The sequence below is a fragment of the Mastomys coucha genome, unplaced genomic scaffold (assembly GCF_008632895.1).
Source record: "Mastomys coucha isolate ucsf_1 unplaced genomic scaffold, UCSF_Mcou_1 pScaffold5, whole genome shotgun sequence".
Classification (NCBI taxonomy): Eukaryota; Metazoa; Chordata; class Mammalia; order Rodentia; family Muridae; genus Mastomys; species Mastomys coucha.
In genome coordinates this window covers 21,607,668-21,623,935 of record NW_022196911.1, presented here as the reverse complement: position 1 = coordinate 21,623,935, position 16,268 = coordinate 21,607,668, and the positions used below count along the sequence as shown (strand labels likewise).

Sequence of the window (16,268 nt, the reverse complement as noted above, 5' to 3'; positions counted from 1 at the left end):
CTTGTAGAGACCATAGTAGGGGATTGGATATGCTGAAGTTGAAGTTACGGAATGAATGCCTATGTGAGGGTGCTTGGATTTCAAGGTGAGTCTTCTGAAAGAGCAGACAATACTTTTAACTACTGAGTCATCTCTAAAGCACAGTGGACTAGAGACTTTTATTGGGATGATTTACAAAAGTGTGGAGAGAAGCTACTTATAGAAGCACAAAGGACTGAATGACAACTGCAAACTCCTATGAGAGTGATGGCTAATGAAGGCTGCAAATGAAGCTGGAGCTCACTGCATAGCTTGAAGGCAGCCCACCTGAGGTAGGAAGTGAATTGAAAACTAAAGGTTCTTTGAAGTGTCAGTTGTGTTAGATAGTGTTTTGCTGGACTATCATATGTGAAGGAACATTTCACTGAAGCAGACACAGGTGAAAGAATGTTCTGTTAAAGCAAGCACATGAAAGGACACAGTGGATTCTTCCCTAATTAAACACAGGTATTGGTCTGCCTTACACTGCATAGTTGAGCTACATTTGTCAGGACTCCATAGAGAGAAATGCACAAAAACTTCTAATGGTGTGCTGCAGCTTCTTGCTACGTCCATGGACTTGGGCCAATTAGCAGAGTGATGTCAGCTAAGACAGACTCACGTGGAGTTTGCTAAGACTCACGGACTTAGGCAAGACATGTGGTGAGACAAGACCCATGAAGGACACATGATGTTTGGAGGGAGTATAAAAAGGTCTCAACGGACGGTGATTAAAGCTTGTCTGGGCTTGCCTGTCGAGCTAGCCTGGCAACACTTGTTGGTCTTGAGTCTTCACTGACCTTTGCTTTGCTGAGAGAGGCACAGCCAAGAACTTTTCTTGGTGATCCCTGATCTCTCCTGCTGACTCATGCCAATTTGGCTGAGGCCTGGCTGTTCCTGCTAGGTTGTGCCACCACTGCTGATTCATGTTCGCTATGCCAACTCAAACAAACTGGACTACTGGCATATCCATGAAGTGTTTGTGAGAGGATTAGGCTGCCGATGCTGACCTGAACTGCTGATTTCTTGACAATGTAGATAGGATTCACTCCAAAGAACCATTTCTAAACAGCACCACTTCACCCATATTGTTTCCTTTTCACTACCTCTTGGGGGGGTGATGGGCTAGAAGGAAGGTTAAAATGTTTACGAAACACCATTAAAAATAGGTATTAAAAAAACTAAAGTTACAGGGAAGTGTATCTTTCAAGCCACTCACTAACACATCCGGGCAGCTTGTCTAGTCTTGTGTGGTTCAGACAGCTTGACTGTTGCCAGCTTCATGGTGATTTTATTAGCATCTTCTGTGCAATTCATTTGTCTAACAGTCTCAGAAGTCCTTAACAGTTATATATGGTTGAGGCAGGAAGACTCTAGTGAATCTTGCCAGTTTCTGGGACTCCCTGAAGCTATTAAATTGTCTATTTCCGAGCTTTGGGGGGGTGGGTAAGTTATAGGATGGACCATTTCCTTCCCCTTGCTGCTGTAAGGCATCTAGTTCACTTCTCTGTCTGTTACACCCTGTGTTTTAAGAAGCTTCCTTCAAAATAAAAGGGTTAAACCTCAAAGAAATCTGATACCCAGTAATCACTCCTGGGCATGAAACCCAAGGACTTTCCATTGTTGTAGGATATTTGATCACATCATGAACCCTAAGATTGTGAACTAGAAAAACCTTGCCTTGTACTGTGGCTCAGCATTAACATACACCTTTAATCCAACAGCTTTCTGTTTATTGGAAACAAGTACTTGTTGTGTGGCTCAGCCCTAGAACACACCTTTCAAGAGCTAAATAAAGTCAACCTTAGATCAAGATGTAGAACAAATGAGCAGTTTCCAGGGAGTGAGCGTGGTGAAGTAGAAAGGAGGGACCTTGCGTTGGAAGGTATTTAAGACAGCATGGAGAAGGAAGAGAGTTTTTTCTTATGGGACATCAGTGGAGTAGGAAGGTCAGCTGAATGCTTTCTCTGCCTCTGAGCTCGCAGGCTTTCACAGCAGCCTCTGGCTAATGAGTCTTCATTTGGTAAAATTGAGTAGCTAGCATTTTTGTGTTAAAAATAACATTCCATCTTACCAATTAGCACTTGCCCATCATGTTCTTGTTGCTTTATTCACTATCTAGGCCTGGAATCAACACAGATATCCATCCATCAATTGATACGTGTAAATGAAAATATGATACATATTGTAGAACATGGTATATTACTCAATTGTAAATAAAAATTAAAGTGAAAAATCAGAATGTAAATATAGACAAACAGAAAATACAATGATTACTTCCACCTGGCCCCCAACAGCCAAATAGCATGTTTCCTTTCATGTGTGTGTCTTACTTTAAAGTTTTTCTTTTGTTTGTTAATGAATTTGAAGGTCAAAGATGACTTTACTACTTTGTGTTTTCTTCATAATGAATTTGCTTTGATGTCAGCAATTTCAGCACTAGGTAAAGGCTTTGTCAAATTAGAGTTTCTTTTGATGAGCAAGACATGGAGATTTTATATGCTATACTTTTATATAACTTCTCAGAAGTATAAACTTTGTGATGTATAGCACAATTAGAATTCATTGTCATATATTCAATGTTATTATATTTTTTCCTTTTTATGATTTTAAGACAAGTTATATGTAGAGAATCTCCTGTGTATTGTATGCAGTACATACACAGTATGCATATGGATGCATAACCTCAATAAAAAGCTGATGGCTTATTAGCAATAGGCAAGAAATAAAAGATAGAAGCTGAGGTGGTAATTTCTGGTTTCTTTGGAGACTCAGTTGTGATATTTTTTCTGAAAAGTGTCTTGTGAGAGGTTGCTGAGGCAGACATGGTTTGCTCTGAATAGACACGTGGTGTTTTTCTGGAAGCTGCCTGGAAGAGGGGCATGTGATATTTTGCTAGAGTTGATGCTTGGTGTTTGGAAAGGTATAAATATGACCCGACAGACGGTGGATGACACTGGGGAATTTGTTTGTCTTGCCTTTTTCACTGTTGAGACTTTGTAGAGAGGAATGCGCCAAAGAACTTCTGGTGGTGTTCTGGTGGCTTCTTGCCTCTTCTGTGGTCTTGGGGGCTGACTGACAGAGCCTTGTAGTTTCTTCTGATTCGTGAATGGTGTTTGCAAGTGAATGGAGTTACTGCTGCTGATTTGTGTGAACTGAACTGCTATCGTGACAATAAAGATTAAAATCACCCCAAAGAACTATTTCTAAACAGGCCTAAATCCTCTTTTGCCCTATTAACCTTTCCTTCCCACCACCTATGGTGGACTGGAGGTTAAAGTGTTTAAGACCCGTACTATAAAGTAAGTTTTGAAAAATAAAAGTCTAGCTCCTGCCTCTCTTGCTCTCCTGCCTCTCTTGCTCTCCTGCCTCTCTTGCTCTCCTGCCTCTCTTGCTCTCCTGCCTCTCTCTTACATCTTTGCCCCCTTACTCCCCCCCTTCCTTTCCCCTCTCTCTCCACATGGCCATGGCCAGCCTCTACTTCTCTACTCTCTCCCCCTCTCTGCCTTTCTCTGCTTCTGCTACCCTCTTAACTCCCCTTCCCACACCCTAAATAAACTCTATTCTATACTATAAAAAAAAAAAAAAGAAATGAAAGTCTACAGGGACCTCAGAGAGTGAGACTGGAACTCTGGGAGGTAGTCACAGGTATGAAAGATCTACCCTGGACGATAAGGAGACAGAACTATGAAGATGGAGAGAGGTAAACACCCATGCAGCACACAAGGAATATAATGAACAAGTTATATAATTTCAGAGCTAGTCAAAGAACAAGTCAAAGCTTATGGTCTAGGCATTTATTTAAAAATAATTAAGTCTAGGAGTCATTATTACAGGAACAAAGAGGCTTGGCATAAAAGCTTCTGGCTATAGGTATATGTAGGTCTGGCTGTCCTGGAACTATGTATACTAGGATGGCCTCTGATTAACAGATCATTTTTGATTCTGTCTGCTGAATGAACAACCTTGCCTAGAAGTATGAATTTTTGGATGTTGAACAATACAAATGTTTTTATTACAGCTTTTCCCAAGGACTAGAAGGATAAAAGCACCATCTAGAGGTTAAAAACAATATCTGCTCTTACAGTGTACCGGGTACAATTTCCAACACATATATAACAGCTTACAACTGTCTTTAACTCCAGCTTCAGGGGATCTGGCCTCCATAGCCACCAGGCATACACACATGCACAGAGATACAAGCAGCAAAGTGCACACACACAAGCACCCCCACACACACAAGGAAAAACAAAAATGTTTTCCCATAATTACATTTGGAAATTTTAATTTTGACAAACTTTGTGATAAATTCTAAGATTAAAACTTCATTAAAGGCTTTCCCATGTTTCTCATGTGTATATTTCTATTATGTATAATGTTAGGATTTGAATGCAGAGAGAATACTGGATGAAGGCTATGTCACATTATTTACAATTTTATGTTTCTCTCCAGTATGAACTTTCTGATGTCTTTTAAGATGTGAGTACTGGATATAGGATTTGCCACATTCCATACATTTGTAAGGTTTCTCTCCAGTATGAATTTTCTGATGTGCTCTAAGAATTGCACATGTAGTAAGGGATTTGCCACATTCCTTACATACATAAGGTTTCTCTCCAGTATGAACTCTCTGATGTGTTCTAAGTTGTGAGGCCTGGGTAAAGGATTTGTCACATTCACTACATTTGTAAGGTTTCTCTCCAGTATGAATTCTCTGATGCACTCTAAGAGTTGAGGCCCTAGTAAAAGACTTGCCACACTGTTTACATGTATAATGTCTTTCTCCAGTATGAACCTTCTGATGTCTTCTAAGACTTGAGTAGTGGGTAAAGAGTATGTCACAGTCCCTGCATTTGTAAGTTTTTGCTTCTGTATGGATTTTCTGATGTCTGCTGAGACTCGAGGACATAGTAAACCATTTGTCACATACCTCACATCTGTAAAGTTTTTTCCCAGTATAAATTCTCTGATGTCTTCGAAGATGTGAGTACTGGGTAAAGGATTTGTTACATTCTGTACATTTGTAAGGCTTCTCACCAGTATGGATTCTATAATGGGTTTTAAGATGTGATAATATAAAAAAGGACTTACCACATTCTTTGCATTTGTGTGATTTCTGTAGAGAATGATTTTTCTTATGCCTTCTAAAGAACACATAGTGGGGAAAGGATCTGTGACACTCATTGCATTTGTAAGGCTTCTCTCCAGTATGAAGGGTGAAATGGCTTTTAAAGTGTGAGAGCTGATGAAAGATCTTGCCACAGTGTTGACAACTATAACATTCCTCTGATGTATGGATTTTCTGATGTCTCTTCAAACCAGTACGGTAGGCATAGGATTTGCCACATTCCTTACATTTGTACCTCTTCTCTCCAGTATGCCTTTTCTGATGGCTATTAAGTGTAGACAAATAAGAAAATGACTTTCCACAGTCATTGCATTTGTAAGGGTTTGTGCCAGCATGAAGTCTTTGATGTGTTTTTCGATGTGCTTTAAGACTTGAGCACTGAGAAAAGGATTTGTCACAAATATTGCACTTGTAGGGTTTGTTTCCAGTATCAATTCTCTGCTGTACATTGAGGCTTGAAGCACTACTGAAACATTTCCCATATTTCACACACTGGTATGGATTCCCTCCAGTATAGATTGTTTGTGGCATGAGACTGTGTGTAGAGCTGAAATGGTCATCATATTTCCCCTGTCTCTGCTCTTTGTTTGCACTGTTTGTTCTCTGATCTTGAGCCATGTTGGAACACAAAGTGGAAGATTTCTCAAAGTCTTTAGGTTCACAATGTTCTTCTCCAGTGTGTGTGCTTTTAAGTCTATCTGGGTGTGATGAGTCAATAGAGGAATCCTTGTCATTATAGCATCCATAGTTATTAGAGGTTTCTGTACTGTTACTTCTATTATAAAGTGCACAGTTGGAGGGTTCATGAAGCATTTCACCAAGCTCATTACACTGACAAGACTCCTTTTCGGTCTTCACATGCTGACAGACAATATCACATATGCGGTAGTTCTCTGAAAATGAGTACAATTCAGATTAATAGGGTGTCTTAGTCATGGTTTCTATTCCTACACAAACATCATGACCAAGAAGGAAGTTGGGGAGGAAAAGGTTTATTCAGCTTACACTTTCCACATTGCTGTTGATCACCAAAGGAAATCAGGAATGGAACTCAAGCAGATCAGGAAGCAGGAGTTGCTGCAGAGGCCATGGAGGGATGTTACTGGCTTGCTTCCCCTGGCTTGCTCAGCTTGCTTTCTTATAGAACCCAAGACTACAAGCCCAGAGATGGTACCACCCACAAGGGGCCCTTCCCCTTTGATCACTAATTGAGAAAATGCCTTACAGTTGTATCTCATGGAGGCATTTCCTCACCTGAAGCTCCTTTCTCTGTGATAACTCCAGCTTGTGTCAAGTTGACACAAAACCAGCCAGTACATAGGGCTTGTTCCAAATTTAAACATTTGAGAAATGACTGTCTTCCTACGTTCTCTATTAGGAAAAGTACTTAGCACAGAGCTCATGGAAGTTGACATTTTTCTTTTACTCTAATTGTATGGATTCTCAGAAAAAGAGTAACAGTCTTCAAGGCAGATGAAACAAAGTCTTCTAACAGTTACAACAGGCAGGATGCACTGTAAATTAAATGATCAAGAATCCTTTCAATTTGAAACTGCATATAGAACAAAGATTTTCAGCTCTTTCTCTTTCACTTGAAGCCATCACTGTTGTCCCACTCGTTCTTTTGTCCACTCTGATTATGGCTACCATATCTTTCTCCACATTTCAGGGCACTCATATTTGCCCCAGATAGGTGACCAGATCTACTACCTTGTATATAATAATCCATGTGTTCTGTGAGGCAGCCCATGACCCATGCAAGAATTCTTAGAAAGAACACAGACATCTAACACAGCACTGTGTTCAGTGTTTGAAGAGAAGACAAAATAGAGAAATCTAGGAATGATTTTTCCAAATGCTACGTCCAATCAGATCTTCAGTATAATTAGGGAGAAATTTCTTTTTGCACATCTTAAGTTTTTCTTGTAATTAAAAGTATTTCAAATGCAATAATGATATGGAGGGTTTTTTTTTTTTTTTTTTTTTTTTTTTTTTTTTTTTTTTTTTTTGTATTTTCGAGACAGGGTTTCTCTGTGTAGCCCTGGCTGTCCTGGAACTCACTCTGTAGACCAGGCTGGCCTCGAACTCAGAAATCCACCTGCCTCTGCCTCCCAAGTGCTGGGATTAAAAGCGTGTGCAACCACTGCCTGGCTGGAGTTTTAATATATGGCTGAAACCATCCACAAAACCTGTGACCTACAATCTGTCCTGCCCACAAGATATGCACAGCAATGGTGGAACAGAAATTGTGGAAGTAGCCAACCAATATTCAATTTGACTTAAGGTTCATTCCACAAGATGGAAGTCATATCCAAACTGCTTGCATAACCAAGGACCAGAGTCTAGACAAGACAGCCCAGAAACTTAGGATAAAACCAAGCACTACTTGTATAAAATGAGATATAGAAGTATGAACAAGCCGGGCGGTGGTGGCACACACCTTTAATCCCAGCACTTGGGAGGCAGAGGGAGTCAGATTTCTGAGTTCGAGGCCAGCCTGGTCTACAGAGTGAGTTCCAGGACAGCCAGGGATACACAGAGAAACCCTGTCTCAAAAATACAAAAAACCAAACCAAACCAAACCAAACAAACAAAAAAAGAAGTATGAACAAAATGACTCCTAATTCTATTCTGCTGTACTCAAAGATCAGTGCCTTATTCAGTACTCATGTGATGCAGACGGGAACAGATGCAGAGGCCCAAAGGAGAAAGTCAGACATCAGAAGGAGAGAACCACGTGTACATGGAGGGTTCCATCAAATCCCTCCCCGCAGGGTTCAAGAAACCATGAAGATAAGGCAGAAAGAGTAAGAGCCAGGTGAGATGGAGGACACCAGGACAAGTGAACTAAGCAAGAGCAAATGAACTCACAGGGGCTGAAATAGAAGGCACAGGGCCGACAAGGGTCTGCACCTGGTCCTCTGCATATACACTATAGCCTTACACTTAGTATTATATGACTCCTGAGTGTGAGAATGAATGGTTCTCTGATTCTCTTCCCTGTTCTTAGGAATCCTTTACTTCTGTTGGGTTACTTTTTCTTACTTCAATATGATGGATTTTGCTTTACAGTACTATATGCTATTTTGTTAGTCTTGGTTGTTATCTCTTAAAACCATGTTCTTTTCTAATGAGAGACAGAAAGTGAGTAAATATTGAGGGGAGGGGAGCATAGGAGAAACAGCGAGGAGGAGAGGGAGGGAAAGCTCTAATCAGGATATATTACATAAGAATCTGTTTTCAATAAAAGGAAAAAAAGATATGGTACAAATATTATACATTACTAAGTTCCTGAATATATGCTGAAACCAAACCAAAGGGGGTATGAGTCCACTAAAATGAAAGCTGGAAAGAATAAACAAACACCATGATAAAAGTTTTTTCCTACTACCAAGCATTCCCTAGTTTCCTGCTGTTTCCCAGACAGCTTAACAGAGTTTATGACCCATAATTACATACAAAGTATCAGTTGGGAATTCTTTAAGCAAAATGTTCTCACCGACAGACACCAGGTTGCTGTAATTCTCCAACATCACATCAATGTACAAAGCCCTCTGACCAGAGTCCAGGCATTCCCACTCCTCCTGAGAGAAATCCACAGTCACATCCCGGAATGTCAACAGACCCTAAAACAAAAAAAAAATTATAATTTGAATATGTGATAAATGGGAGAGTAGTTTCCTGAATAGATGGAGACTTAAATAAATTTTCGATGTAGATGACTAAAGAGAGTTAGTCAATCAGATGATTTCTAACATAGTTATACTCCATAATGTATGCTCTAACTCTGTGAAAACAGGATTAAACAAATAGTCTCATAAGCATACCCATGAAACAAGACATACATTTCAGGTTTGGACACGTTTATGTATCTGTTATACTATTGTGTTTATGTCTCACTGCATCACAGTGTACAAGTCTGAGGAGGAAAATTTATAATATGGAAATGTGCTTTGAAATGCTGTACCTCAAGATCATCCTAGAATACTGACACTAATCAATCGAGTCTGGGGCCTTGGATGATTCTATTCTACAATGCTTGGTTGGGATGTTTAAACTCTAGGTCCAATGCATAACATTACAGAGTTAAGGGATAGATATGGAAGGCAGAATATATGACTGACTTCATTGTGTAACAGTTTTGGCTTTTTTTCCACTGTAAGGAAGAGTGTATCAATACTACATACTGGCTATCTTAACATTAACATAAAAAATCAAGTAATCTATGGAATTAATTTTAAAATATTTGAAATACTATCAAGTACATTAAAAAAAAACTGTACAAGTCCCATGATACTGGGATGGGCAAGGACTTATTCAGTAGAAAGGACACCAACAGCACAGGATTTAACCCCAAGTATCAACAGATGGGACGATATGAATATACAGTTTCTCTGCATCAAAGGGAATCAGCAGGGTACACAGAAACCCACAGAATGGGAGTGACACTCTGGATTGTGGCTAATATCTAGAATTCACCAACAATAACAGAAACCAAGGAAATCAAATTGCCAATCTAAGAACACCACAGAGGACACGGAGACTTGTTGCCAGCCCATGGGCAAAAGGCACACATGGAACTGTTTGAGGTTTGAAGCTGTTTCTTGTAGACTTCTTGTTTAAGTACTATTGGGAAGCTATGTACAATTCACACTCAGTGTAGCATTGCATAGTTGTTTGTCAAAAAATAAATAAATAAAAATAAAACTGCCAATCAACAAATGGACGAATGAACTGAAAACAGACACTCTGAATAGAGAAAAACACAAATGGTGAATAAATACTAAAAAACAAGTATAAAATCCCTAAAATGCTATCATGGAAATGCAAAACAAAACCACTTTTAATTTGTGCCTCACCCCAGGCAGGCTGGCTGTCAATCAATCTGACAACAAATGTTAGAGAGGATATGGAGAAAAAGATACCCTTATTCACTCTTTGTGTGTGTGTGTGTTGATGTTTGAAAATTAATTCAGCCATTGTGAAAATCAGTTTGGAGATTATTCAAATATTTAGAGATGGAATCATATTATGACCAGCTATTTAAATCCTATGGATATATCCAGCAAAGTCCACACCGGACTCTAGAGATATTTATACCCTGTGCATACCACTGCCTTATCCACCATAGAAAAGAACTGCAATCAATCTAATTGTTAGTCCACAGACAAATGGATAATGAAAATGGATACATATAAAATGAAATACTATTCTACTAAAGAGAAAAATATAATCAAAATTAGCATGAAAATGGTTGGATTTAATAATGTGTACTATTAAGTGAGGTCACATGTAGAATGTAGCCAATAATATATCCATATGAAAGCAATGTACATGGGAGCACAGCAGAACATGCAGAAAAGAAAATATGAAAAGTTTAAATATCAGAGATTGAGGTACAACTGAATGCAAGAAATGATCACCAGTTATGAAAAAGAATCTAAAGATAATTGCTTTTCTAGTTCTAATTCTGTCACATGTTTTAGTGGTGGATCAATTCATAAAGATATATTTGATGTTGAAAACATAAAATCATATCCAAGGCTCCAGAGCTTCTTTCCCAATGACTACTATAACTGCATAAAAGCTGTATAGTCTTGGGTTAGTTAATTTCAGTATGTGCTTTTGTTTGTTTGTTTCCAGTACGTTTTACGATAAAGTTAAAAAAAAAAAAACTATCAAAGCAGAAAATCAAAGACTTGCAATGTCTCAAATTATAACACTGTTAGAAAAAGAGTGAACATAAACACTGACCTGGGACATGTTGACTGAAGAGTCAGCCATTTCTTGCTGTTTCTCTTCTTTGATTTTCTCTTTGAAGAACAATGAATAGTTGACAAATGGCCTTTTGATATGGAGGAGTCAAACAGGAAAAGTAAAATTAATACTGAATGCTGTTAAAGAACAATGTCACACCATATGAAGAGATCCAAGCAACAGAATACTATCTAGTGTCTGGTCAGTGATCCCAAAGCCAGGAAAGCATGGAAAGACATTTAAAGTGTGGAGAGAAAACCATTATCAACCGTATATTGCATACAGAAAATACTCTCTCGAAATTAATGGAGACATAAGTATATTTGAAGATAGTAAGAAATTAACACAATTGGATTTCACAGTACATAGAACATAGTAGCACAGGACATAGAACGTTACAGGTAAAGTACATCAGAAGAATCAGAGGAATGGAATTATCCACAAGGTAAATCAAAGGTCACTCAGAGAAAAGAAAGCAAACTACTAATTCTCTCAGAGAAGGACAAGCTCTACCAATAACCCACCTAGGAAGGACATAAAACACAATCACAAGGCATGTAAAAACCTATGAGCAACAAAATCTAACCCCTCTGGGAATCATTATGGAGGGTCCTCAATTAAATAAACAAATCCTCAAGTTAAATACATCTAGCACGTGACTCAGCTGTTTGACTCCTTGGCATATGCTCAAAGAACTATCCATCCTATTCTACACATAGGTGCTCTCTCAAGTTCATTGTCACTATATTCATAATAGCTACAATCTGAAACAATCTAAATATCTTTCAACCGACAAATGGATAGTGAAAATGTGGTACATATACACTATGTAATATTATATAGCTGTTATGAAAATTGAACACAGATTCTCAGATAAATGGACGGACCTAGAAATGATTTTACTGAGTGAGCTAAGGCAGACTTAGAAAGACATTGCATGTTCTCTCTCATAGAAAGTTCCTAGCTCCAACCCTTTAGATGTGAGTTCTCAATCCGGAGTAACTGCAGAAAAGTAAAAGCAGACCACGGTGGGATGTAGAGGAGTAATAGAAGATAACAGGGAAAAGTGATCTTAAGGGGAAAATGGAAAAACAGGAGTAGGGATTTAAGGAACAAATATAATAATAAAGATGTCTGAAAAGTAAGAAAGAATCATAAAATCCAACTACAAAAAATGCCTACACTACATGTCTATATATACACATACATTTAGTATATAAATGAAAACTTCCCATCTGGTTGATAATGGTCCCTATAAGAACCATAGATTTTTAAAGTAAAACTACCAATTCCAAGCATGAGATGGCTCCTTTTAAATTGTTGGTCACAGCTGTTCAAGAGATTTCCAAAACATTATAGACTATTGATTTTGACCTTGGTTCTCTCCCAGAAGTAGATAATGAGGCCCTATTGTTAAAGATGCCATGAGATTCAGATACAGAAGCCAGAGGTCTCAAGTTAGATCTGACATTAAAGCATCCTTCCTGGGGACTAGCTTTCATGGTACTAGAAGGCAACATGCAAGCTTCAAAAGGAGAGAGCCCTAGTGTTAGTCCTGCATGTGAGTCCTAGTCCTTCTTCCCCAGTCCTAGTGCTAGACTGAAGTCAGGTAGGCAAGCGACCCCCACACCAAAGTCAGCAGAGTCTGGTAGCTAGGTGTGAAGCAGGAGGAAGAGGGGTGGAGCCCTCCCTGTTGAGGTATTCTTATGCTAATTCTCTGGTTCTTGCTGGAGGCAGGCAGAGGGGAATCCTGACCTAACACTTTTAGTTAATGTCCTAGAATGAGGGAAACCCTTCAATTACTCTCTAATAAGTAAAACATTAAACTAGGATAGTTAGAAACATTGTGTCGGCCAGGAGACAATGCCCAATTTAACCATTTACAAATCATTTCTTGGGGTAGCTTTATGCCTTAATTATGAGGGCGTGTTGATGACTGGAAAGACTGATCTGGAACACGTCTGAGTTAGGAGATACTAGCGACTGAGATGGGCTAGGACTCAGATTCATGCATCTGCATTCCCCCAGGCCCAGAGCACTTGGGCCCAGGGGATACAACACCAGTCCAGAGGAGATAGCTACTGCTTTAGACCCAGTATGTTTCAGATAGCCTCAGATGTACCTCAACTACTGAGCTGCCAGATTTACCATCTCTCTTTTGCAATGACTGTAAAAGTCTGATGCCATTTCTAAGAAATACATTTAGATCTTATACTTGTGCAAAAACAAAAACAAAAACAAAAACAAAAGGAGAGAGCCAACCAACATTCCTACCCAGGTCTGACAGCTATGGACCACAACAATGATCTGCACTGCATTAAAATCCAAGGCTGCAAGAGTGGCTCACATACCTTGGTGGTAACCAACAGCTTCTAATTGGACCTAAGACCTCAATAAGAGCGAAATCACACCTAGTACTGGAAACCTAGACAGTTTCCCCGGGGCTTATCAAGTCATAGATCTTGAGGAGAAGCTACAACCAGTAATCTACTAAACCAGCACAATGCCAAACAGCACTTTATATATTTATTGTAATTTCCATATATAAATGTACTCCTGACCCTTCATCAAGGAAAGGTCTTTTTGGAACACATGGAGATTATATAGAAAGTCACAACCAGTCAAAATGCAGAGTTGTGATGCTGAACCACAACTTACACATAAACAACACAAGTCTAGTATCTAAGGCTTAGGGATCACTGAGAAAGAGGGCTGGAGGAATGGGGGTTGCAGCAGAAGAGGATATTTTAAGAGCCAGAGGAAAGGGGTATTTGCTCTGAGATTTTGTCTCTCAGAGCAAATGTCAGAAAAGCTACATGCCTGAAATCCTACAAACATGATTGTCTAAACATGAGCTGAACAAGGGCAACACCAAGAGACATGCTAATGTGGCAGGGAAAAAGATCACTAGACCTCAATCCTAGCCAGACACTAAAGAATTCTGAGAACTGGAGAAATAGTCTTCACGTGACTATCCAATACATCTGAAAACATATAGACTGAATAGACTGTATTTTTATGTTTAGGAATTCACACAAACATATAACAATAACCAAAAGAAAATTGTTAAAAATAATAAATGCCTGTGTAAAGTAAAGATTTTGCATCATCTACTTAAAAACAATAAGAATGGTTTTTATACCATTTTCTATTATTTATACTTGCATAGATAACATTTAAAATGGAGTAGAGAGATAGCTCAACAATTAGTAATGCCTGTTGTTCTTACTCCAAAAATCTTTAAACATTACATCTAGAGGTATTCATTTTCATCATTTTATAATACATTAAAATCGCTGAAATGAAAACCGTTTCTGAGGACCTAATCAGTGATGTGCATGGAGTAAGGACAGCATCCCTCACATGCACAGTCAAGTAAAAGTTTATTGCCTCCTAGTAGCAATTCTTCTGTAGAAAGTCTTCTCACCTCTACAATAGGATAGTCCTGAGGAGATTTTTCTCAGTGAAGTCCCCAGAATTATTTCTAGTGAAACAGAATGTGACAAAACTGATTTCATATCCCACTTCGACATTCACTTGAATCCCTTGCCATCCCTTTACCAATCCTCCAACATACCTACATACCTGGATCCTTAGCTACTGTCTCCTGTGTCTCCACCTTCCAGGTCTGTTCTGTTCCACAGGTGAGCTGGTCTGGATGGTCAGTATGAGCCCTGCACTTGGATTCCTAGCACCGTACTGTGCTCAGATAAAGAGAAACAAAATTGAAGACTCTACAAGGATTCCCCAAATGTCATTCAGTGTCAGAATATTGAAAAATATTTAGAAAGCATTTTCAGTTTGTCTAACTTGAACCTCACTTCCTTGAATCGTAGCTCCTTGAAAACTTATGGGTAGAAATTAAACTGAATGATTGGAATGAGAATATTATACACTAATGAAGTTCTGAACTTATCATGAACCGAAAGTGATGGAAGCCTTTGTAGCTTGATCATGGACATTTTTTTTTTCTTTCTCTAGGGTAGCAGCTTGGCCACTTTCTGACCCAAGGGGCTGGAAATGGCAGTTATGGCCCTTAGAGAAGCCTGGGGGTGGGGGTGGGGATGGGTTGGAGGGGCGGCTAGCCATTCCTGTGCCTCCAGGGCCTTAAAACCTGGAAATCCTCCATTGCTTAGTGTTAACAGATTACAGTGTTCCAGCTTTAATGACCAAGCAATAATTCAGAACCCACTGTTCTTTTCCAGGACTTCATTTCACATACTCCAAAGACACTATAAACACTCATCCATCCGCCTAGCCTACCATCTCTCTTCCCTTTCAGAGTAGCTGCCATTCTGTGTTTATCCCCAAAAGATCTCTTGCACGATGTTTGTTGTGTGGTGTAACTTTGTTGTATTCCTTTTGTTTCTGACTGCAAAGATGCCTTTGCTCTCAAAACATCCTTACAGTTCCTTTCATTACTGATATCTAAAACCTCTCCATGGGTGCCAAGTCCCCAGGTATAACAAAGAAGTTAGCATGGACTATGTACTTTCTACCATAGCAAAATAACGAGAACAAAACAAAAACAACAAAACCAAACCAAACACGTTTGCAAATATTAACAGATAAACTCAAATACTCTACTAGAGTACTTTTATAAGAAAATTTTGACAAGAGAACCAATGAAAACAATCAGTATTCATCAACTTAGTATGGTCTAAAATCTATGGACAAGGGTAAGGTATGCACAGAATTTTGAGAGCTGTCATCTTTATGAGTAGCAGAGGAAATATGTAACCGCTGTCCCAATCCTGCCCTTTCCCAGCCATTTAGCTCTCCTAACCTGGGAGGTTACAGCCCTCCCCCACTGGGCTGCGGTTCCACCGGTTGGGCTGCTGACTGCTGGCTCTCCCAGGATGCCCCGCGCGGCACCTGAGGCTCAGGGTAGTTTTCACTTCCCCTCGAAACCCTTGCCCTTTCCTCGAACACCAGGTCTGCATCACAGGATTCCCCACGGTGCATGTCAGCGAGTTCCTCAGGGATGAGGTCCTGGCCACTTTTGGTTTTGGCACCTCAGTCAACTTACCCAGGCTTACTAAAGAACAGTCCCAGCTATCACGTCACTCCTCTAACCCCCGCTCCACTCAACACACTTCCTCCACACCCATCTACTGTCCCCAACTGCTGTTTCCGGTGAGTGGCCCCACCCCCCGGAGACAGTTCCCTCCCCCTCAGTCTCAGGCTGCCTTCCACACAGCTCCATCTGTCAAGCTTCTCTGGACCCGCTCTCCACAGACTCCCTAAAGTTTGCTGCCAGTGTAGACCAGAACTGGATCTGACAGGACGCTGCACCCCGATATCTGACCCCCATACTGAGTTCTGAACCCTTCAGATAAAAGATAGGCAGCCTAACACCTCGATT

The 16,268-nt window shown here is 39.7% G+C and overlaps 1 protein-coding gene across 1 annotated transcript; it reads right to left on the bottom strand.

Moving 5' to 3' along the window:
- Positions 1-3,800: 3,800 nt before the first annotated feature.
- On the bottom strand, positions 3,801-15,924 carry LOC116078223 (zinc finger protein 54-like). The gene is given in 5 exon segments (XM_031353270.1): positions 3,801-6,039; positions 8,646-8,772; positions 10,901-10,992; positions 15,690-15,777; positions 15,779-15,924. Coding segments are annotated over 5 exon segments (2,004 nt in total). The 5' UTR covers positions 15,869-15,924; the 3' UTR covers positions 3,801-4,432.
- Between the last annotated feature and the right edge of the window lie 344 nt (positions 15,925-16,268).